General features: G+C 40.8%; 1 protein-coding gene across 6 annotated transcripts in view; it reads left to right on the forward strand.

The window, feature by feature from the left end:
- The window catches only part of PIP5K1C (phosphatidylinositol-4-phosphate 5-kinase type 1 gamma), a 501,728-nt gene that overhangs the window by 271,228 nt on the left and 204,214 nt on the right, over positions 1 to 26,286 (forward strand). For all 6 annotated transcript variants that reach the window (XM_073594381.1, XM_073594347.1, XM_073594390.1 and 3 more), the window contains one exon: positions 26,189 to 26,221. In XM_073594381.1, coding sequence (XP_073450482.1) covers positions 26,189 to 26,221 — 33 coding nt within the window. The remainder of the gene's footprint in view (positions 1 to 26,188; positions 26,222 to 26,286) is intronic.

Raw genomic sequence — 26,286 nt, forward strand, 5'->3', positions numbered from 1 at the left:
TTATTGTATTTAATGTTTGCTAATATTTTGCATTTCTTTCCTCATTCCCTAATTACCATGATTATAATATGCTGTGAATGTCGCCTTTGTCCTCATGCATTCTGGATTTTGATGTAATTATTTTTTTTGTCCTTCATACATATTTGCCTTCACTTACCTCCCCAGCATGGTCTTCTTGCCCAATATTCACCTCATGTAGTCACTTAACAATGTATTTTATCAGCTCCACAGTAGTGCTTTACCCCAAACACCCCCTAAAATGTTTTTAAATGTGATTTGGGCTTTAAATTCAGGCAGAGTGTCAGAGGCTTTTTTTGGGGGGTCCCCAAATCATTTTTGACGCTCCCTCCCCCCAACTGCTAAGTCAACTGATAAAAATTCTCTATCTATCCTCAATCATCTATCTGCTGACTTTGCCAAAACCATACACCTATACCCACCTCTTTTGTGCTCAGATTTATGAATGAATTCCCCAAAGCATGTAGTGCAAGAGCCTGCCTGTATACTTTTAAATGGTACTGTTTCAAGTTTCTGTATACTATTATTATCTTGATAGGTAATAGCAGAATGTCCAAATGTGCTCAAATGTGTACAATGTGTATTTATATCTTTGTATTATGACACTTCTTACCTGTCCAGTGGGCTGTCAATAGTGTAACTAAGGAGGGGCTGTTCAAAGTAATACCCATTATTTAGGCATTCATCTCTCAATAAGGTGGAGAGGGTTACCTGTCCAAGAGTTCCCCCCCTCCCTATAATGTTAGAAATGGCCCATGAGAGGGGGGGGGGGGAATCTGATAGGTGTACCTTATACTTTGGTCTTTAAAAACTCCCTCAAATAAATGTTATCTTGATTGTTGGGCAAGAATGTTTGTGTCTTATCAGCTTTCCCTGTTTATGTGCAAAATGACTACATTTTTTTTTTTTTTTTTACTCCACAGTTTCCTTCCACGCCACAGGAATGGCAGACTGTGGCCTCCCACTTTGCCAAGCGGTGGGACTTTCCTAACTGCGGAGGGGCAATTGTTGGGAAACACATCCACATCGTCCCACCCCCCAACTCTGGGTAGTACTATTATAATTATAATGGGTTCAATAGTATTGTGATGTTGGCGGTAGTGTCGGCTACTTATGAGTTCCTGTATGTGGACGTGGGGAAGAATGGCCGGATGTCCGATGGGGAAGTTATCGCCCAGACGGAGTTCTACAGGCGTCTCCAGAATGGCAGCTTGGACTTGCCACCTCCAGAAGACAATGTGGAAGGACTCCCATTCGTCTTCGTTGCTGATGAAGCGTTTGCGCTGGGGGACCATCTTATGCTGCCATTCCGATGAGGACCCTCACCCCGGACCAGAGGGTTTTTAATTACCGGCTGGCCAGAGCCAGAAGTGTGGTGGAGCACACGTTTGGAATCATGGCCAGCCGGTTCCGCCTATTTCTTACACCCATACACATGACGGAGTACAAACTGAATTATATTATCCTGGCGTGCTGTGTTCTACACAACTTTTTACGGCAATTTTTTCTGCCAACTATGCTGGCTCAGTTGGGCCTGAGGCTGGACTTCAAAATGAACCAACCCTGACGGCGCTTGAAAGTGGCCGTCCTGGCTTGCCCCCCCTGAGTGCCCGTGATGTCCGGCTAAGATACCTTGAATTCTTTGCGGGTAGGGGGGCTATCAATATGCCAGGCTATGTCTGAAACCTTTTTCAAATAAAAAAAAACAAATAACTACTCAAATCTTTGGTGACATTTACTGCTTGTGTTTGTTTTAGCTGACCCTGACAGAGATGTGATGAGTCCTGAAAATGGCGTGATTGTGCAACCTTACAAAGCAGTGGTGGGTGTTATTTACTAAAGGCAAAGACACTTTGCACTACAAGTGCACTTGAAACTGCACTTGTAGTGCAAAGTGGATTTTACCTTAGGAAATAACACCTATTGTCACAGAAAACACCAATTAGAGCACCACAAAAGTGTTGGAGCGTTGAAACAATAATCCACACATTCTTGATTAACCATCTTTTTAATACCAGCACAATCACATGTGCATTTAGAAAAGGTTTTTAAAACAAACCAACATGTTTGTTGTATAACAATTTTTGGGGTCACATTAGAAAAAGTAAAAATGTCCATTTAAGATAAAACATGCATGTTTAAAACCAACAAGAAAGACACAAATCTTGAACTTACAAAGTTCACATTTGGTAGAACTTGAAGGCAATATCAGACATGAGTATTTACAAACTGTGTTTGATATTGCGTTCAGATGGGGTGAAGTCACCCCAGAAAAAGCCAAATTTTAAAGATGCACACAAATTTACAAATGTCAGCATGTGCTACCTGCCATCGCGGGGGATCAAGGGACGTGTTTTGGGGGTGCAACGCCTTCCTCACAGCTACTTGTTTATGGAGGAAGGGGTTGCACCCCCAAAACGCGTCCATTGATCTCCCGTGATGGCAGATAGCACATGTTGACACAATGTGTGCATCTTCAAAATTTGGCTTTTCTCAAATTTGGCAAAAAATGTCAACAATTTTTAGCACACAAAAAAACAAAGGGATTTTGAGGGGTTTTAAACTCTCCCTAAAACATCAATGATGTTCTTCATTTTTTGAATAATATCATTGATGTTTTTCTTGATGTTTTCCAAGTCCCTATTACACCCCATGATCTCCCCGATCAGGATCTGTGCACTTTCCGAGGTGAAAGGATCTGGATCCACAACATCACGATCACCTAAAAAGATAGAAACCAAAAAACACCATATATTATAAATATGCCGGCATCCATCTCTTACCTGAGCCTGTGGTCGCAGACACTCACCTGTTGTGGTGCCAATTTCCACCACGTCTTCCTCCTCCTGCTCTGCTTGTTCTGGGTGGATTTCCCCTTCTTCCAGAGGTGGGGGTCTCTGGTCTCCTCGGATGAGGGGTGTCCTCCAAGTCTTTTCTCCCCTATGTAAAAAAAAAATAGGTCTACTTAGCACACAGATATTTGATGGCAGAACTATAAATATGAAACATTGCTTGGAAGTGGGGTACAATTGTCTGTTTTGGCAGAGTTCCAAGATGTTGCATTTTTCTTGTCCTTTGTGAAGCTTCAATACTTACCTATTTTTTGTACAAGCTTCACAGATGGAGACACCCCTATAGTATACACTGGAGCACCTGTGTGGGCCCCTAATAAAAAAGGGTGTTCTTGTGTCCTGCACTAGTGCTCCAGCGTCCAGATGTGTAAACAGCTGCTGAGTGTCCTCTCCTTACACAGAATCTAGTTTGCATTTCATTCTAGTAACAAACCCATCTACACAACCAGATTAGTTTCACACAAGTAGGCCCTAAAAAATGTGGGCAAATGCATATGGCCAAAACAATGGTGTTTTATAGGCCGAAAGAAAAATGTTTGATACGAACGAATAATGTGCCCATGAACATGAAAGTTGACATTTTAAACTGGATAACAGTTAAGAAAAGCAGATGGAGCAGCACGAATGTAATAAACACAAAAAGAATAGTAACACAGCACAACTACTTACTTTTTTGCAGCACTCTCCGGATCTTTCTGTACTGCTCATGCTCTCTTAATTTTAGGTCCGACCACCGCTTCCTGAGCTGATCTTTCGATCGACGTACCCCGAAATTCCGGTGCAGACTTTTGACCACTTTCGCCATGATCTTGGCCTTTTGGACATTGGGGTTGGGGTAAGGTCCATACTTCCCGTCATAGTCGGCCTTCTTCAGGATGTCGGCCATCTCCAACATCTCCCCAAAGGACATATCTGATGCCTTAAATCGTCTCCTTCTGGATCGGGACGTTTCTGCCTCTGGGCTTTCCTCCTCCTCCTCCTAGTTGGTGTAATTATCAGACACCTGCTCTGACTCCGCCATGTGCTCTTCCCCACTGCGAAGAACGAGAAGGGGCGGGGAAAAGACTATAAAGAACGTCAGGGGCGGGCGGAGTTTCATGCATGCACAGTGTCTATAAAGCGTAACACGCGTGCGTAGTACGTACGATCTGTGAGCAGAGGAAGAAGTAACGGAGGCGCCGATCGTGATTGCGAAGGTAAGATTTAACATTGGGCCTATACTGCTTCTAGATTGAGGCCTGTATTTGCACAAGTTTAGAAGACTTTAGGCTGACATTAGGGTTTGTCTTGTGTTGTGTGTTGCAGTGAAAATGGATATCTTGAAAGATAAGGACTTTATGCCAATCTTCATTGATATGTTCAGGGAGCTGCCCTGTCTATGGGAGATAAACCACCCTGAATATAAGAACGAAACGAAGAGGAAGGCAGCTCTGGAATTTGTGAAGACGGTGATCCTGACGGCAGACATCACCTATTTGAAGATCCTAATAGGTGACCTGAGGAGCACTTATCTAAGGGAGCACAAGAAGGTCCAGGATTCCCAGAGATCAGGAGCTGCAGATGACATTTATGTCCCCGGGCTGTGGTACTATGACAGGCTGCATTTTCTGGCAGGTCAGACTGAACCCAGGCCAGCACTCTCCAATCTTCCTTCCAGTCTTCCTTCCCCCCCCAGCTGAGGCTTCTGAAGCCCAACCTGGGCCTTCCAGGCAGCAACATGTGGAGGAGCCCAGCTTGAGCCAAGTATAGCATTCCTCTAAATCTTCATGGTTGTCCAATCAATGATGTTAACTAGATGTTAGTTTGGAGTACTAATTTGTGATTGATGATGCAAAAACTAAAACCATGTCCCTTTTTCATACACAGGGAAGTCTCAGCCAGGAGGTGGCCGGGCCAAGCAGGCTGCCTGATATCCAGGTCCCTCCCCTACCCCTTCAAAGACAAAGCGGCAGGAAGAGGAGTAACCTGGAGGACGCTGCCATAGGCCTCTTTTGGAAGGCTACAGAGGCCCTGAGAAGCCCCCACAGTGTGAGGAGGACTTTGCTGGCATAACTGCCTGCAAAATGCTGCAGATGGAGGAGGGCCAATGACTCCTGTGTGAGTCCTTAATTTTGGAAGCTCTCAATAAGGGATTGAGGGGCCAAATAACATGTGCTACTCACATTTGTAACCTCACACATATTCCTCCTCCTCCTCCAGGTCCTACTACTCCTCCTCCAGGTCCTACTACTCCTCCTCCTCCTCCTCCAGGTCCTACTCCTCCTGCCACATCTCCAACACCAGAGCCACAGCCGGGAAGGAAGCGTGGAAAGAAGACCAGAGAGTGATGACCCTGAGTCCAGTCTGGTCTGGCAAAAGATGCAGGCTCTTGTAGTACCACAGCCTGGGGACATAGATGTCATCTGCTGCTTTCATGATCTCTGGGACTTCTGGACCAGACTGCACTCCCTTAGATATGGACTCCTCAGGCCACCAATTTTGCAGTAAAAGAATTGATGTCTGCCCTGGGGGTCCAAGGCTTCGCCAATTTATGATGTTTCTCCAGCGTTGCCTCCCTCTTTGTTTGGTTCTGAGCCCTTAATAAAGGATTTTTTGTTTCAATTATACTCGCCTATGTGTGTTTTCCTTCAAAAAGGACAGTTTGTGAGGAGGCAGGTACATTTCAAAAATACAATGTGAAATTAACAAGGGACACCAACACCAAGCAATCTCCTTGAGATTAAATAATACAAGATAATAATGGTGTTGTGGTAACTTGACACACAAAACACACACAAAAATATTATGGAGTAAAACTAAAACTAAAATAAAACAAAGATCAGCCTTGAAAAAAATACAAACCCCAAAAAAAAAAAAAAAGCAACCTTGAAAAATAAATAAATAAATAAAACAAAAAAGAAATTTGGTCAGATGTGACAAATCAAAATATATTGAGGGAATCATGATAAATAATAAAGAAAGAAGTTTGTGAGAAGTCTGTGTGAATATGGGCAGCAAAACTACTTCATTCTTCTCACATTATAAAGAAGAGAGTGCGCTGTATTAAACCATTTTTTACATTGCAGCGTGACGAAAGTGCTGTATCCATTTCGAACGCTAATTTTGCCAGACCGAGCTGTTCCGTCTCAGAATTTCTTCTAAGCATGCATGGCACTTTGTGCGTCGGAATTGTCCACACACGGTCGGAATTGACGCGATCTGATTTTGTTGTCGGAAAATTTTATAGCCTGCTCTCAAACTTTGTGTGTCGGAACATGTGATGGAAAATGTCCGATAGAGCCCACACACGGTCGGAATTTCCAACAACACGCTCCGATCGCACATTTTCCGTCGGAAGTTCCGACCGTGTGTACGGGGCATAAGATGGCACTGAAAACAAGAATGGAGGAACATGTGAGAAACATTCGAAACGGATATGATGATCATTATTTGTCTATCCACTTTAGGGACAAACATCAAAAAAAAACAGAGGGAATGCAATTTTGGGGTATTGAGGCCCCTAAGCATCATTGGAGGGGATCCAATTTCGTCAGAGAAATCAGTGGGAGGGAATCGTGGTGGGTACACCAATTGGGCTCTTTTTACCAGGGGGTTAAATAGGGAATTTAATTTGAAATGTTTCCTTAGTAATTACTAAACATAATTTTTTTAATATAATTTTCTTTTTTTAGTTTTAATTTTGTTAAGTGGTTCAGATTGATATGGGTTCAGAGTATTATTGTTGCTGCTGGTATCAAGTGTTGGTTGTTTATAGGTGAGGTATTAGCGACAATTATGGGGTTAAGCCAAATTTTTACCACCCTTTTTAATTACATGTTTTACCGCCCTTTTTATAACATGGCAGTAGGTCATATGTATGGAGGTGGATTACCAAATGCATTTCATTAATGGACTTTTTAACATGCATACACAGGGTTTGATTAGTGCGCATTAATGTTATGCACCTGGAGGTGTGCGCATATGGATATTTTAATTGAGTTAAGTAGAACCTTCTCTCAGATTTTATATTGATTTGATAATAAAAATAGGGATATTTATGTAGTTTCTCATTATGGGATTATTATGATTTTAATATATACGATATTGTTAAATGTTTTAAATATTCACAAAATATGCTACAGAAAAGCTACAACATTAGCAGCGCTAAACATTCGCAAAACAAGATTGAAATAATAATCCAATATATCGTGAATAATGGATTGTCCATCAGAAAAGTTCATACTGGGTTAAATCCAGCTGAATACCGTCACCACACTGCGTGTGCAACAATCCCCTAAGGTAATGAACTTACCAGACAACCATAGGTATTACGATTGTGTTTTTAACAATCTGTCAGCAGGCACTGCATCTCTCCATCTAGGTATTGTTCACAGCAAGCAAAAGAAAAATGTGCACATAGCGTAATCCAGTAACATGTATTAATAATAAAATTATCCCCCTTACAAATGTGCACTTACAATGTTAAAATGCATGATGACGCTCTGATATCTCTGAATTGGGCATTAAGTAAAAGGGAGGATCTTCCATTCATACAAAATAAGTTTTTAGGAATGGCTTTAGATTATTGCTTGGCCCATAATTATTTTTTGGTGCGCAGGCCAGTTCTTTACCCAAATAAAAGGCGTAGCAATGGGCACGAAATTCGCGCCAAGCCTAGCGAACCTCTTTGAGTGCATGGGATGATACATTTATTTACGGCCAGCAAAAAAGAGAACTCCTTTTTTACAAAAGCTTCATCGATGATTTGTTTTTCCACTGGGTAGGTACAGAATCAACTTTAGCCGCTTCAGCCCCGGAAGGTGTGGCTGCTGAATGACCAGGCCATTTTCTGCGATTCGGCACTGCGTCGCTTTAACTGACAAGTGCGCGGTCGTGCGGCGCTGCACCCAAACAAAACTGACATCCTTTTTTCCCCACAAATAGAGCTTTCTTTTGGTGGTATTTGATCATGTCTGCAGTTTTTATTTTTTGCGCTATAAACAAAAAAAGAGCGACAATTTTGAGAAAAACAATATTTTGTACTTTTTGCTATAATAAATATCCCCATTTTTTTTTAAAAAAAGCTAATTTTTTCTCAGTTTAGGCCGATATGTTCTTCTACATATTTTTGGTAATAAAAATTGCAATAAGCGTATATATTAATTGGTTTGCGCAAAAGTTATAGCGTCTACAAAATAGGGGATAGATTTATAGCATTTTTATTATTTTTTTTTTTCTAGTAATGGCGGCGATCTGCGAACTTTACAGGGACTGCGACATTATGGCGGACACATCAGACACTTTTGACACATTTTTGGACCATTGGCATTAATACAGCGATCAGTGCTATAAAAATGCACCGATTACTGTAAAAATGTCACTGGCAGGGAAGGGGTTATCACTAGGCGGCGATCAAGAGGTTAACTGTGTTCCCTCTCTGTGTTCTCACTGAAGGGGGGATGGGACTGTCTAGGGAAGATGATAGATCGCTGTTCATACTTTGTATGAACACACAATCAGTCTCTTCTCCCCTCCCCCTTACACACACAGATTCCGCTTCTCGGTGTGCCACGAGCGATCGCGGGAGCCTGGCGATCATCGCAACCGCCGAGCACTCGGGTGCGAGCAGCGGATGCGCACGCCCCTAGTGGCCACAGGGTGAAGCGATGTAGCATATTTCAAAGATACCAATAGAAACGTATTTATTCCTCTATCTAGTTGTCATCCTAAGTCCTGGTTAAGTGCGGTCCCCAAAGGCCAGTTTCAACAAATTGGGCGTAACTGTACGGAAATTTCAGATTATTATCAGCAAGCCCTAATGTTGAAACAAAGATTTTTAGATAAAGGCTATTCTGAAAGTGATATTAGTGCAACTATCGATCGAGTCGCCAATATAGATAGGGGTATTATGTTAAACAGAATTAGAGGAACTAATCATGTACCAGACAGCAAATTTGGATGGTCTATGATCACAGGATATTCCAACCAGCATTTTTCTGTCAAAAAGATCCTCAACGAGCATTGGGATATACTTAAGAATGACAAAGGGCTTGGCCCTATCATCCCAGACCGCCCAGTAGTGATTTATAGAGGAGCCCCCTCCTGAAGACATAGTATTGCCCCGAATGTAGTTGATCCTCCAAAGATCTCATTTTTTCAATCCATGAAAAGTTTCTTTCCATGTCGGAAATGCAATATTTGCCGGATTAACTCATTCAGAGGGCGGAAGTGCGAGACTTTTCAATCTACCCAAGACCAATAGAACATATAATATAGAGTCATTCATTACTTGCTCCACCCAATATATTGTGTACATGATACAGTGTCCATGCTCCAAACAATACATTGGTCGTACCAAAAGAGAATTGAATGTACGTTTATCCGAACATGTAGGAAACATTAAGAGAGGTTTTAAAAAACATAATCTCTTTAGACATTATGCCAAAGATCACGACAAAGAACTTAAAGGGACTTTATGGCTTTTGACAAAATTCAACCCCATTGGAGAGGGACGAATATGATTCGTTCTATCTCTAGACTTGAAATTATTTTCGATATGAAATCTTATGTGCCATTTGGCTTAAACGTCGACTGGGATATCAATTGTTTTATAAACAACGCTTAGCTTTCATTAATTTCAGGTTAAAAGATTTTATATATACTGTAGTCCTCTTTTAAAAATTTAAAACGGTATCACACTATGGAAGTTTCTTTTTGATATCTATATATGAGGAGGCTACATCTTTGAGCAGTGTTTGGACCTTGCAACCTGACCTGGAATCCGTTTTGATGATTCAAAAGCGTGTATTGACCAAACTTAATTGCGAGGTCACACGCTCTGAGGTGAGCGGCCATTACCTTGGGGCGGGGAGCACCTGAGTGTAATCACTGCTGCAGATCGCTATATTCACAGTCACCTATCAAGTCACGTTTATTATCTCTGTATTAAGGACACTGAAAACTGATCCTGGGTGGTCAAAGTATCACAGACTTATATGCACTTGAGCACTTTATGGATCACTTTTGTATCAATATTTATTTTTTATGAAATGTGTGTATATTCACGCTATATGATGTTGTAAGCTGTATGATGACATTAGTCGCTTATATATTATTATTTCAGCCTTGGATTTGATTTTATAGGCACATCACTTTTGTTAACAATTTAGTTTTTTAGGTTTTTGCTGCAGGTTCAGCAGATCATTAAGGGGATAGCGCAGCACATGATTGATCCATTTATCTTAGAAAGTGCAATCCTGCCATGTGTACCTGTTTTTCGTGCTGATTTTATAAGCTTGTTATTTATATACTGGAAAAATGTGATTGTCATTTTTATTGTTGTGCTACATAATATTATTGGTGAAAACGTGAAGCAGCACTTCAGTCTCTCCAATGAAACTCTAAAGATTAGAATTTGCATTGAGGTAAAAAATGTCCCATTTGTTGTATCGCTCCCTCACCCCCCTAAATACTTTTCCGAGTCCTCACTCAATCCAGCACTGTGCCTATCTGTAGCAATGGTCTCCCCACTTTCACATATGTAGCTAAGGCAGCAGGAGCCATTGTTGCTGTCAATCAAATACTGTAAGGAGGGAGTGGAGGGCGGGGCCAAGCCGCACTATGTGTGTGTCAATGGATGCACACAACCTGGCTTGGGAGCTAGCCCACAAGTGTGACACACTAGGAAGCAGCTTCCTGTGGGGACACACCGAGGGGAAAAAACTAAGTCTTTACAATTGTTTAAAAAATAAAAATGATCAAATAGAAACAGAAAATATTATACCCAATAGGATCAGTTGATGTACATTATTACAAAGGAGCCTAGCTTGCATTTTGGTAGACTCTTCTGATTTTGTGATACATGATGATTACTAACCCATAGAAAGGGGAGACCCCCCACTATGCCAACATCCAATGAGTATATCTAAGCATTGAGAATATTTCCCAAAGAAAAAACAGACTTTGTGGGCATATCATGAGGCATTAGTTATAAAAATTCCTTTTATTAACAAATCAATTAAAATTACATAAAACACTTAAACAACACCCTATTGTTAGACAAGGTCAACAGATATCCAATACAACAATTGTGAAGGTTCGGATCCTAGGTAGAGAATTTGGTGTGTATATAAATCTGTATAGCAAATTATGATCCAACCACTCCTCCATACTTTCTTGTCAACGCTTTTCACAATTTTGTAGCTTCCTCAGGACATACTGGGTAGGTGCTGATTGACCTTGAATCAAAATATATTGGGACACCACACATCAGACTATGACTCAGAACACATTTATGCCGGGGGTCCAGATTCAGATGTTGAAGATCAATATATGTGTATAAAGGGATAGAGGAAGGAGTATGTACAGCCTCCACTGAAGGCCAAGGTCACTGATGATTTCCAGTACGAATTGATTGTATAAACCAATAAAAGCACTTAAAGAGGGAAAAGAAAAAAAGAGGAGCACCCAAATTCAGCCGCCAGAGCCAGGTGTAGATATTAGAAATATAGTGCATCTTTCCCACTGATAGTGCTCTTAAGCCTCATCTATGTGTAAGAATACCTTACAACAGATTATATAATCTTCCTCATTTTCGGGTTCGCTAATAAAGCCAGACCCACTTACCCTAAGTAGGGTGAAGGCACCTATCCACACAGAGCTGTGTAATAAAGGTGAACAATTGGTAAAGGAGAAGCTGGACTTTGGAGGTACCAAAAAAGATATACGCTAAGTTTATAAAAATATACATTTTATTTGAACGTACATTTCTTTAAAATGACAATAAATGTTCAAAAGCATTATATTCATACAACATGTGCAATCACTTCTTACTCTACTTGTTTCGCTCATAAGAGGTTCCTCAGGAGCTTTTGAAAGTGTTGCATTAAGTTAAATACTACAAAAGAAACTAACAATGATGAAAAATTGTACATAAAAATTGTGACAATCATGTCAAAAAAGATGACATAAATATATCATGAACAATGAATATATATGTTTACAAGAAATATATATTGATAATGAGCTGAGAATGCATGCCTACCAGATGCTTTCTTTCACAGTAGTGCTTGAGTTAATTGAAAAATTCTGATTACTGGACTGAAGCCTGATTTTAGAGGGCATATATGCAACCATAGGGAGAGGATAAGGCGTCTGAAAGGTAAATCCACATGTAAATTTATTAGCTTTGTGGCCCTAATTAGTTATACCAAGACAATAAAAGAAGGTTTAATTAGTAATCTAGAAACAAGGCACCATTTACCTTGTTGAGAGTTTTAATGGTGTAGAACCAATAGAATCTTTTTGTCCCCAAAACCGGGGGAAAGGGTTGACGCTGGGGTGTCCGGTAGAACCGCAGCCAGTACCATCTGGCTGGTACTGGCTGCGCCCCCCGTTTTGGGGACAAAAAAGATCCTATTGGTTCTACACCGTTAAAACTCTCAACAAGGTAAATGGTGCCTTGTCTCTAGATTACTAATTAAATGGGTTCAAAGTCTTTACCAAGTAACTATAGACCTATTAGTTTATCTTCTATAATTGGAAAGATACTGGAGAGTTTATTAAAAGACCACATAGATGCGTTTCTGCTGGAAAAAATATTTTAAGTAACAGACAGCATAGTTACATAGTTACATAGTAGGTGAGGTTGAAAAAAGACACAAGTCCATCAAGTCCAACCTATGTGTGTGATTATGTGTCAGTATTACATTATATATCCCTGTATGTTGCGGTCATTCAGGTGCTTATCTAATAGTTTCTTGAAGCTATCAATGCTCCCAGCTGAGACCACCTGTGGAAGGGAATTCCACTTCCTTGCCGCTCTTACAGTAAAGAACCCTCTACGTGGTTTAAGGTTAAACCTCTTTTCTTCTAATTTTAATGAGTGGCCACGAGTCTTGTTAAACTATCTTCTGTGAAAAAGTTTTATCCCTATTGTGGGGTCACCAGTACGGTATTTGTAAATTGAAATCATATCCCCTCTCAAGCGTCTCTTCTCCAGAGAGAATGAGTTCAGTGCTCGCAACCTTTCCTCATAACTAAGATCCTCCAGACCCTTTATTAGCTTTGTTGCCCTTCTTTGTACTTGCTCCATTTCTAGTACATCCTTCCTGAGGACTGATGCCCAGAACTGGACAGCATACTCCAGGTGCGGCCGGACCAGAGTCTTGTAGAGTGGGAGAATTATTTTATCTCTGGAGTTGATCCCCCTTTTAATGCATGCCATTATTCTGTTTGCTTTGTTAGCAGCAGCTTGGCATTGCATGCCATTGCTGAGCCTATCATCTACTAGGACCCCCAGGTCCTTTTCCATCCTGAATTCCCCCAGAGGTTCTCCCCCCAGTGTATAGATTTCATTCATATTTTTGCCACCCAAATGCATTATTTTACATTTTTCTACATTGAACCTCATTTGCCATGTAGTTGCCCACCCCATTAATTTGTTCAGGTCTTTTTGCAAGGTTTCCACATCCTGCGGAGAAGTTATTGCCCTGCTTAGCTTAGTAACGTCTGCAAATACAGAGATTGAACTGTTTATCCCATCCTCCAGGTCGTTTATGAACAAATTAAATAGAATTGGTCCCAGCACAGAACCCTGGGGAACCCCACTACCCACCCCTGACCATTCTGAGTACTCCCCATTTATCACCACCCTCTGAACTCGCCCTTGTAGCCAGTTTTCAATCCATGTACTCACCCTATGGTCCATGCCAACGGACCTTATTTTGTACTTTAAACATTTATGGGGAACTGTGTCAAATGCTTTTGCAAAATCCAGATACACCACGTCTACAGGCCTTCCTTTATCTAGATGGCAACTCACCTCCCCATAGAAGGTTAATAGATTGGTTTGGCAAGAACGATTCTTCATGAATCCATGCTGATTACTGCTAATGATACCATTCTTATTACTAAAATCTCTTTATATAGTCCCTTATCATCCCCTCCAAGAGTTTACATACTATTGATGTTAGGCTAACTGGTCTGTAATTCCCAGGGATGTATTTTGGGCCCTTTTTAAATATTGGTGCTACATTGGCTTTTCTCCAATCAGCTGGTACCTTTCCAGTCAGTAGACTATCTGTAAAAATTAGGAACAACAGTCAGGCAATCACTTGACTGAGTTCCCTAAGTACCCTCGGATGCAAGCCGTCTGGTCCCAGTGATTTATTAATGTTAAGTTTCTCAAGTCTAATTTTAATTCTGTCCTCAGTTAACCATGGAGGTGCTTCCTGTGTTGTGTCATGAGGATAAACACTTCAGTTTTGGTTACTGAAGCCCCCCGATTCACTCGTGAAGACTGAGGAGAAGAATAAATTTAATACCTTCGCCATCTCCCCATCCTTTGTAACCAGATGTCCTTCCTCATTCTTTATGGGGCCAATATGGTCTGTCCTCCCTTTTTTACTGTTTACATACTTAAAGAATTTCTTGGGATTTTTTTTGCTCTCCTCCGCTATGTGTCTTTCATGTTCTATCTTAGCTGTCCTAATTGCACCCTTACATTTCTTGTTGCATTCTTTATAAAGTCTGAATGCTGAGGATGATCCTTCAACCCTGTATTTTTTGAAGGCCTTCTCCTTTGCTTTTATATGCATTTTTACATTGGAGTTAAGCCATCCAGGACTTTTGTTCGCTCTTTTAAATGTATTACCCAATGGGATACATTGGCTAATGCCCTTATTTAATATGCTCTTAAAGCAAACCCATCTCTCCTCCGTATTCATTGTTCCTAATATTTTATCCCAATTTATGCCTTTTAGCAAGGTTTGTAGTTTAGGGAAGTTGGCTCTTTTGAAATTCAGTGTCTTTGTATTCCCTTTATGTTTCCTATTTGTGTGATTTATACTGAAACTAATTGACTTGTGATCGCTGTTACCTAAATTACCCCGTATTTCCACATCCGTGATCAGGTCTGTATTGTTGGTAATTAGTAGATCCAGTAATGTTTTATTTCTAGTCCGTGCGTCTGCCATCTGACCGATAAAATTGTCCTGCAAGATATTAAGGAACTGGCGAGCCTTAAATGAATGCGTGGTTCCCTCCGCCCAGTCTATGTCTGGATAATTAAAATCTCCCATTATGATAACACTTCCCATCCTTGCTGCTAATCCAATTTGTGATAGGAGATCTACCTTAGATCGAAGCCCCGCAGCGGTCCCGACACATGTTAGTTATTTCCGTGTATCTCAACGGGAGCCGTCGGTAACGGTACAGCAGCTGAAGAAGTGGTGCGAGTGAGCTGTTTCTTCAGTTCGCATGTGCCGATGACGTCGGCACATGCTGATACAGTGAATATCTCCTAAACGGTGCAAGTTTAGGAGATATTCACGGTACCTACAGGTAAGTTTTATTATAGGCTTACCTGTAGGTAAAAGTAGTGTGTAAGGGTTTACAACCACTTCAATGTTGATAAATGTAATGTTATGCACGTGGAGGCTAAAAATATACACGCATCATACATACTAGGGGGAGTGTAACTGGGGGAATCAATGGAGGAGAAGGATCTTGGAATTCTGGTAGATCATAAGCTTTAAAGAGATGTGTTTTTTTTTTCTCCACAATCATACTTACCTAGGTGGATGCAGCATCAGACCCCCCAAAAATTTGTGGAAATTTTGAAGCCATGTAAAAAAAACTTTTAACTTTTATTTATTTATTTTTTCCTGGAAAAAAAATACATTTTGTAAAAATTGAAAAAAATTCAGTATGGAGTAGTTTTACAAATTGAAAGTAATTTTGTTACACTGGGAAGGGAAGGTGAAATGCAGTGTTATATAAGAGGATTATGCTTGAAATAAAAGTACAGCTTATTCAGTAAATAAACTAAACTTGCTTTTTAAAATTGTATTTTTTATTACAAATTCAATAACAAGGACTGTATATGTTAAGAACATTTCAACTATACAGGAGAACAGGCAACCAACCACCTTTCCCTCATAACTTATAAGCTTCCTGCCAGTATGCATTTTCAGTTATTGGCAATGCTGATCCAGAAGCATATATTGCGCTTGCAAGAGCTTGATCAATTTTCTCTTGATTTTCAGGTGTCATTTTATCTATAAATAAAGGGATTGTGTATTTTTGTCAGGCAGTGGTTTGGAACACTTCCTTACTTGAAGATGCTGCTGGTTCAGAAACACTTTTAGATCCAGAAGCATCGAGAGAGTGTTTTTCGAATGAGAACTCTGGAGAGAAAAGCTAGTTGCACTTTTATTATGGTCCTCATCATTTGATTCCATAAAGTATTTGTGAATGTCTTTCCGGCACCTCTGGAATGCAAGGATGTGTTTTGTCATCCTTGCAGCATTGGGAAAAATAATATTTCTTCTCACAATATTTGCAAATTGCAACTTTGCTCTCAGCAGAAATTGCACTGTGAAAATGTTTCCAAACTCTAGATGTTGATTTCACCATTTTTCTGACAGGAAGGAAAGAAAAAACAATTAACTGACAAGACTATAGGGAAACATTATGCTGTGATGGCAGAGAACACCAATAGAAATCATTTTTTTCAGGTTAAAAAGATAAACGACTTTATCAAATGTACCCTCTTATCTGTCAATGAAGGCTTGAGAGGACAGAAAATATCATCTACTCTATCCCAATAATCACCCAATTAGTCTTTCCCCTGCAGTCCTCCCTAGTAGCAGAAATGCATATTTCTCTTGTTTGAGAACTGCATCAAGTACAGTGTTACTTGAATTGTATTCCAGTTCAGTTGATAGAACTTGCATAATTTAAGACTACTTAAAGTCTTAAAAATCTTTCATTATGGTCTTCATGTTATATAGTTTGAGTACTATGTCATAGATATATTACTTATCATTGTAAAATAACATATTCCATGCTGTTTCTGTACCTTGTTTAACAACTTGCCGACCTGCGCTGCAGTTGTACTGCGGCAGAATGGCACGGCTGGGCGAAACAATGTTATGTAACGTCGTTTTGCCCTGTGGCCACTAGGGGACGCGGGTACGCCCCCCAAACCGATGGGAGTGCCCGGCGGTCTCAATCGCCACCAAGACATGGAGAACCCAGAACTGTGTGTGTGTAAACACACAGTTATCGGTTCTCTGAGGGGAAAAGTGACAGATCGTCTGTTCATACAGAGTATGAACAGCGATCTGTTATCTTCCCTGCGCAGTCCCCATCCCCCTTCAGTTAGAACACACACTAGAACACACTTAACCCCTTCACTGCCCCCTAGTGTTAAACCCTTCACTGCCAGTGACATTTTTACAGTAATCAATGCATTTTTAAACGCACTGATCGATATATTAATGCCAGTGGTCTCAAAAATGTGTCAAAATTGTCCGACGTGTCTGCCATATTGTCGCAGTCACAATAAAAATCGCAGATCGCCGCCATTACTAGTTAAAAAAAAATTAATGATAAAAATGCCATAAAACTATCCCCTATTTTGTAGATGCTATAACTTTTGCGCAAACTAATCAATAAATGCTTAATGCAATTTTTTTTACCAAAAATATGTAGAAGAATACGTATCAGCCTAAACTGAAGAAAACATTTTTTTAAATATATTTTTTGGGGATATTTATTATAGCAAAAAGTAAAAAATATTGCTTTTTTTCAAAATCGTTGTTTTTTTTTGTTTATAGTGCAAAAAATAAAAACCGCAGAGGTGATCAAATACCACCAAAGGAAAGCTCTATTTGTGGGGAAAAAAGGACGTCAAATTTGTTTGGGAGCCACGCGCAATTGTCAGTTAAAGCGACACAGTGCCGAATCGCAAAAAGTGCTCTGGTCTGTGGCCAGCCAAATGGTCCGGGGCTGAAGTGATTAAACCATCTGTGGCTGAAGCTGTCACCAGTGAAGCAAATCCAACTGTCACGATCAGGAGTCAGGCTCACAGACCAGTTGCTATAGCAGTAGCAGGACTACCACCGATTAGTAGGATAGGTACACAGGTTGTCACCTTCGCAAATGACTTGGGCTCACCTGGTGTTCACCAGAGCTCCTGATGGTGGTGATGGATTTTGCTGCATGGTAGTACCAGGTCGCAGTCCTTAGGATCGCCCCACCAGGAGACCAGGTCGCAGTCCTCAGGATCGCCCCACCAGGAGATGAGCAACCCGGGTCCAGAAACGGAAAATCAGGTACGGATCAAACAGAAGCTTAGTCTTTAATGTGTAGTTGCAGGCTTTGGGATCAGGCAGAAGTGTAGTTGGGGGAACAAGTCAAGGGTAAATAATGAGTGGTAGCACAATATGGACAGCAGTAGGGAAGACGAGAGCGAGACACTGGCTGAAGAGAGCACGATAATCTGGCAAACAGGTAATGCAGAGACATGGCTTAAATCAGGACGTTCATGGGAGGAACAAAGAGCTCAAGGTTCAGCAGAAGTCAAGGCACAAGGCGGGGTAGTCCAATGAATCAAACAGGGAACTGTCCAGCATCTCGGGTAACTCAGTGAGAACAGTCACACAGCAGAGGTCTTAGGTTTAAGTCCAGGCCCTGAAATCAACTTATGCATTGTGGTGGTTTCTAGGCAGGTTCTCTACACTCTATACTTCGGGGGAGCCTTTGCTTAATACCAATATTATTTTCCTTATTTATATCACTGAAATATGTTTATAACTTCTTAAAGTGATATTAATTATAATAAAAAAGAGGTTATACTTGTTCTTTGCAACGATACTACACATAGTGGTCCATTTCCTCCTCTTTGGCGGTCCCTCGCTAGCACTGTATGGTCCTTTTGTTCTACTGTGCCACCTTAGCAAGCCATGTGCTATGGGGGCACCTGTGCGAGCTACGCCCCCATCCCCTCATCACAGGAGTTTGAGTGACAACAGCTGGACCCTATGGCTCCTCCAGTGTCTCCTGTGAGACGGGAATGAGAGGAGAGTGGTGCTGTAGCTGGGACAATGCAGGGCATGCATTAAGGTAAAAAAAGTTTGAATTTAGAACCACTTTAAGGGAACCCTGGAATGAGAAAACATGGAAACTGCCATTTCTGACCTCTCTTCCAAATATGCTATTTGCCTGGTTGTCACACTGTTCCTCTTGCTTTGTAATTTTGAGCTAATGACCCAGAACAAATACAGAAAAAGGACTTCTGACTATTCTTTGACTTTCCTGATCTGTATTCTTGTTCCAATTCAATGACTCAGAAGCAGCTATTTCTGTTATGACCATTTTCCTTTAATATACTGCTGGCTCAGGATGGAAATTGTAAAGAGGTGATGATTCATAAAAAATTCAGGCCTGAAAAAAATTAAGCTCATTCCATGCAAAAAAGTATTGGTGCCATAAGTAGCTAATATTTCCATTTGTGAAACATTTTCAGAAGCACATTTTAATGAGAACTTTTATTTTGTTACTGCAAGGACTACCATTAACAGCCTAACCAATAAATGAAATGTCTCCAGTTAAAATGTGAGAATCAAGCTGCTTATAGCTTTTCTGTGTGCAGTAAAAAGCATTTCCGACTTTGTTTGAATTGGTCCCAATTATTTAACTTTTTTTTGTTTTAATGCAGAGGTTTAGTCCCTAAACCTTTAGAACCACTTTAAAACTTAGATTAACAAGGGCCTCTACAGGATAGCTCTTTTTATAAGACCATAAAGGAATCGGAAAACCCTTACTTTCTGGTGACCTTACAAATGACCCCTTTGGAAACATTTCGCCTTTGTCAGATCACTCATTATTTACAGATACTGTGTCAGGATCCAGTGGATATCTCCACTAGAACCTTCTACGAAAATAAATGCTTGCGTGGTTCGGGGGACGTGGCAGTATTTCAGAGCTATATACTCTGTTTGCGGACCAGGATTCTAAACTCTCTTACCAACCAGCTTGGGAGACTATAGACAAGGATATTTAATCCCAGTGGTCGGTCATGGTGCACAAAGGATTTCTTAACACTTCCCTGGTGGAGACAAATTATAAAGTATTGTCCTGATGGTATCTGGTTTCAAGACACAGTTAGCTAAACTATACCCCAATATTGCCCCTATGCTTCAGGGGGTGTGGCCAGGAGGACAATATGTTCCATATTTGGTGGACATGCACAAAAATGTTTTGGACAAGAATATTTAATTTGGTATACTCGGTGACCGGGCTGATTATTCCCAAAAACATTTAGATGGCATGATTTTCTGATATACAGTCATGGCCGAAATTGTTGGCACCCCAGAAATTTTTCCAGAAAATCAAGTATTTCTCACAGAAATGTATTGCAGTAACACATGTTTTGCTATGCACATGTTTATTCCTGTTGTGTGTATTGTAACAAAACAAAAAAAGGGAGGGAAAAAAGCAAATTGGACATAATGTCACACAAAACTCCAAAAATGCGCTGGTCAAAATTCTTGTCACCCTTAACTTAATATTTGGCTGCACACCCTTTGGAAAAAATAACTGAAATCAGTCGCTTCCTATAACCATCATTAAGCTTCTTACACCTCTCACCCGGAATTTTGGACCACTCTTCCTTTGCAAACTGCTCCAGGACTCTCTTATTGGAGAGGCGCCTTTTCCCAACAGCAATTTTAAGATCCCTCCACAGGTCTTCAATGGGATTTAGATCTGGACACATTGCTGGCCACCTTAGAACTCTCCAGTGCTTTGTTGCCATCCATTTCTGGGTGCTTTTTGATGTATGTTTGGGGTCATTGTCCTGCTGGAAGACCCAAGATCTCGGACGCAAACCCAGCTTTCTGACACTGGGCTGTACAGTGAGACCCAAAATCCTTTGGTAATTCTGAGATTTCATGATGCCTTGCACACATTCAAGGCACCCAGTGCCAGAGGCAGCAAAACAACCCCAAAACATCATTGAACCTCCACCATATTTCACTGTAGGTACTGTGTTCTTTTCTTTGTAGGCCTCATTCCTTTTTTGGTAAACAGTAGAATGATGTGCTTTACCAAAAAGCTCTATCTTGGTCTCATCTGTCCACAAGAAGTTTTCCCAGAAGGATTTTGGCTTACTCAAGTACATTTTGGCAAACTATAGTCTTGCTTTTTTTTATGTCTCTGTGTCAGCAGTGGGGTCCTCCTGGGTCTCCTGCCATAGCGTTTCATTTAAATGTTGATGGATAGTTCGCGCTAACACTGATGCTCCCTGAGCCTGCGTTGCGAGCTTTCATCAATTTTTCTCTTCCGTCCACGCCCAGAGAGATTAGCTACAGTGCCATGGGTTGCAAACTTCTTGATAATGTTGCGCACTGTGGACAAAGGCAAATCTAGATCTCTGGAGATGGACTTGTAACCTTGAGATTGTTGATATTTTTCCACAATTTTGGTTCTCAAGTCCTCAGACAGTTCTCTTCTCCTCTTTCTGTTGGCCATGCTTAGTGTGGCACACACTGACACACAATGCAAAGACTAAGTGAACTTCTCTCCTTTTTATCTGCTTTCAGGTGTGATTTTTATATTGCCCACACCTGTTATTTGCCCCAGGTGAGTTTAAAGGAGCATCACATGCTTGAAACAATCTTATTTATCCACAATTTTGAAAGGGTGCCAAGAATTTTGACCAGCCCATTTTTGGAGTTTTGTGTGACATTATGTCCAATTTGCCTTTTTCCTCTTTTTTTTGTTTTGTTCCAATACACAGAAAGGGAATAAACATGTGTATAGCAAAATGTGTTACTGCAATACTTTTATGTGAGAAATACTTGATTTTCTGGAAAAATTTCTGGGGTGGCAACAATTTCGGCCATGACTGTATATTGAGTGAGTTACCCAAACCTCTCAGGACTCTCGCTTTTTTTTTTTTTTTTCTGCTAGCCAAAGTTACCATAGCGCGAGCATGGAAATCTCCAAATTTATCTAGCGTTGGTCAAAAACAAAATCTCCTGGATAATGATCAATGAAAAATTCACTAGCAGCCTTCGTGACAAGGCACTTCGCTTTGAAAAGGTCTGGAACCCCTGAATTAGATACCTCCAGTCCCCGTGGTGGGTGGGATGGAGGAGGGGTCGGCGGTCTGGAACGTGGTGATTGGCTGTAAATCTTCTTTCTTTTTCTTCTCTTTATTCAACCTTTTCTCTGTCTTCTAACTTCTATAATGTCTTCTTATAAATGCTTTGATGTGGGCTACAGGGCTACCTCTAGCCTAGTCTAAGCATGGAAGCATGGTGTTCCTCTGCACTGGTAAATTTTGTTTAGTTTTACAGAATCAGTTTCTCCTCCTTCTCCTCATTCCTCCTCCCTCCTCCTCCCTCCTCCTCCTCCTCATTACTGCATATGCATGTATCCTATTTACAATGTAAAAATAATCGCGGTATTTTTAAATAATTCATACATAAACCATCAATAAGCAAAAATTGAATAAAGTGCCACAGTGCATAAATCTGTAAAGGAATTAAAATTATGTGTAAAACTTGTGAAAAAAACACAAGTCCATCAAGTCCAACCTATGTGTGTGATTATATGTCAGTATTATTATTATTATACAGGATTTATATAGCGCCGACAGTTTATGCAGCGCTTTACAACATTAGGGCAGACAGTACAATTACAATACAATTCAATACAGGGGGGAATCAGAGGGCTCTGCTCGTTAGAGCTTACAATCTAGGAGGGAGTATTACATTGTATACCCCCCTGTATGTTTCAGCCATTCAGGTGCTTATCCAATAGTTTCTTGAAACTATAGATGTCCCCCACTGAGACCATCGCCTGTGGAAGGGAATTCCACATCCTTGCTGCTCTTACAGTAAAGAACCCTCTATGTAGTTTAAGGTTAAACCTCTTTTCTTCTAATTTTAATAAATGGCCACGAGTCTTGTTAAACTCCCTTCCGCGAAAAAGTTTTATCCCTATTGTGGGATCACCAGTATGGTATTTGTAAATTGAAATCATATCCCCTCTCAAGCGTCCCTTCTCCAGAGAGAATACATTCAGTGCTCGTAACCTTTCCTCATAACTAATATCCTCCAGACCCTTTATTAGCTTTGTTGCCCTTCTTTGTACTCGCTCCATTTCCAGTACATCCTTACTGAGGACTGGTGCCCAGAATTGCACAGCATACTCTAGGTGTGGCCAGACCAGAGCCTTGTAGAGCGGGAGAATTATTGTTTTATCTCTGAAATTAATCCCCTTTTTAATGCATGCCAATATTCTGTTTGCTTTGTTAGCAGCAGCTTGGCATTGCATGTCATTTCTGAGCCTATCGTCTACTAGAACCCCCAAGTCCTTTTCCATCCTAGATTCCCCCAGAGGTTCTCGCCCCAGTGTATAAATTGCATTCATATTTTTGCCACCCAAATGCATTATTTTACATTTTTCTACATTGAACCTCATTTGCCATGTAGTTGCCCTCCCTATTAATTCATTCAGAACTTTTTGCAAGGTTTCCGCATCCTGCAGAGAAGTTATTGCCTTGCTTCACTGAGTATCGTCCGCAAATACAGAGATTAAACTGTTTACCCCATCCTCGAGGTCGTTTATGAACAAATTAAACAGGATTGGTCCCAGCACAGAACTCTGGGGGATCCCACTACCCACCCCTGACCATTCCGAGTACTCCCCATTTATCACCACCCTCTGAACTCGCCCTTGTAGCCAGTTTTCATTCCATGTACTCACCCTATGGTCTATGCCAATGGACCTTATTTTGAACAGTAAACGTTTATGGGGAACTGTGTCAAATGCTTTTGCAAAATCCAGATACACCACTTTTACGGGCCTTCCTTTATCTAGATGGGAACTCACCTCCTCATAGAAGGTTAATAGATTGGTTTGGCAAGAATGATTCTTCATGAATCCATGCTGATTACTGCTAATGATACTGTACTCATTACTAAAATCTTGTATAAAGTCCCTTATCATCCCCTCCAAGAGTTTACATACTATTGATGTTAGGTTAACTGGTCTGTAATTCCCAGGAAAGTATTTTGGGCCCTTTTTAAATATTGGTGCTACATTGGCTTTTCTCCAATCAGCTGGTACTATTCCAATCAGTAGACTGTCAGTAAAAATTAGGAACAATGGTCTGGCAATTACCTGACTGAGTTCCATCTGGTCCCGGTGATTTATTAATGTTAAGTTTCCCAAGTCTAATTTTAATTCTGTCCTCTGTTAACCATGGAGGTGCTTCCTGTGATGTGTCATGAGGATAAACACTGCAGTTTTGGTTATTGAACCCCCTCGATTCCCTCGTGAATACTGAGGAGAAGAATAAATTCAATACCTTCGCCATCTCCCCATCCTTTGTAACCAGATGTCCTTCCTCATTCTTTATGGGGCCAATATGGTCTGTCCTCCCTATTTTACTGTTTACATACTTAAAGCGGGGGTCCACCTAAACCGGCAAAAAAAAAAAATATTAAAAGCCAGCAGCTACAAATACTGCAGCTGCTGACTTTTAATAAATGGCCACTTACCTGTCCCAGGGTCCAGCGATGTCGGCAGGCGACGCCGAGAACCCGCTCGGTTCTCGGCAGCTGCCGCCGCCATCCTGGGTGAGGGAATCAGGAAGTGAAGCATTGCGGCTTCACTTCCCGGTTCCCTACTGCGCATGCGCGAGTCGCGCTGCGCATCGTAACTGGTCCCCGCTATCTCCTGGGAGCTGTGTTTCCCAGGAGATAGCGCGGAGGGACAGGAAGAGGCATAGACTCCCATGGGAGTCTGTGCCGGAAGTGGGTGCAAATACCTGTCTTAGACAGGTATCTGCACCCCCCTCCCCCCTGAAAGGTGCCAAATGTGACACCGGAGGGGGGGAGGGTTCCGAAAAGTGGAAGTTCCATTTTTGTGTGGAACTCCGCTTTAAAGAATTTCTTGGGATTTTTTTTTGCTCTCCTCCGCTATGTGTCTTTCATGTTCTATCTTAGCTGTCCTTATTGCACCCTTGCATGTCTTGTTGCATTCTTTATAAAGTCTGAATGCTGATGATGATCCCTCAACCTTGCATTTTTTGAAGGCCTTCTCCTTTGCTTTTATATGCATTTTTACATTGGCGTTAAGCCATCCAGGACTTTTGTTTGCTCTTTTAAATTTATTACCCAATGGGATGCATTGGCTAATGCCCTTATTTAATATGCTCTTAAAAGTAAACCCATCTCTCCTCCGTGTTCTTTGTTCCTAAGATTTTATCCCAATTTATGCCTTCTAGCAAGATTTGTAGTTTAGGGAAGTTGGCTCTTTTGAAATTCAATGTCTTTGTATTCCCCTTATGTTTCCCATTTGTGTGATTTATACTGAAGCCAATTGACCTGTGATCGCTGTTACCTAAATTGCCACGTATTTTCACATCCGTGATCAGGTCTGTATTGTTGTTAATAAGTAGATCCAGTAACGCTTTATTTCTCGTTGTTGCTTCTACCATCCCCCATTATGATAACACTTCCGAATCTTGCTGATTATGTACAGTTTTGCACATAACTTAAATTCCTTCACGGATCTATGCACTGTAGCACATTATACATTTTTTTGCTTATTGATGTATTGATTATGTATGAATTATTTAACAGTAGCGTGATTCTTTATTTTTACATGTACTGTTTGTGTTGTATACAGAATTGCTGCTTTGAGTATACTGTTTAGGGTTTTTAGTATATACTAGTGCAGTTTTTCTTTTTCTTTTTATATTCTCTTTACAAGACCTATGCCGCGCACACACAGTCAGGATTTCCGACAACAAATGTTGTATGTGAGCTTGGCTCTCAAATTCCAATCGTTTGTACACAATTCCGACGCAAAAAATTCCACGCATGCACGGAATCAAGCAGAAGAGCCGCACTGGTTATTGAACTTAATTTTTCTCGGCTAGTTGTACGTCACCGCGTTCTTGACGTTCAGAATTTCCGATAACATTTGTGTGACCGTGTGTATGCAAGACCAAGTTTGATCCAATATCCGTCGAAAATAAATCCAGGATTTTGTTGTCAGAATGTCCGATCGTGTGTACGCGGCACTATAGTGAATGAATAACCCCAACTTTTCGTACATCTCCATCTTACCCCTCAGGGTGGAGTTGGTTGTGGACAGTCACTCTGTTTAGTCGTGGTATGATCAGAATACGATGGCTTTGTTAATCCCCACTGCAACATAGTTGTTTAATATTCATTTGTACATCTTGGTACATTATTGTTGGCTAAATCTCTTTTCAATAAAAACTATTGGAAAAGAACCACTTTAAAACTGTATGCACTTTGTGTAAATAGCATTTGTTTCCATTTGAGCATTTGGTAGGATCAACCCATGCTTACATGGAAAGCTTGCTAATAATCACTAATACATTTCAGCATTCTTCTAGTATGACAGAAAATGGGTTTGCAGATATGTTTCAACATGTTTAATATGACCTGTAATAAATTATCTTGCAATTGACAATTAAGCTTAAATTTACTTCTATCTCTTCACAGGAGGCGTACTCACTCATCAGGATATGATACACGGTAGGTGCTGTTCTGTGCAACAAGGAATTGTGGTTCTTTTGAAGCGTGCAGTCTGTGCTTTGTAA

The sequence above is a fragment of the Aquarana catesbeiana genome, linkage group LG01, assembly GCF_042186555.1.
Source record: "Aquarana catesbeiana isolate 2022-GZ linkage group LG01, ASM4218655v1, whole genome shotgun sequence".
NCBI lineage: Eukaryota > Metazoa > Chordata > Amphibia > Anura > Ranidae > Aquarana > Aquarana catesbeiana.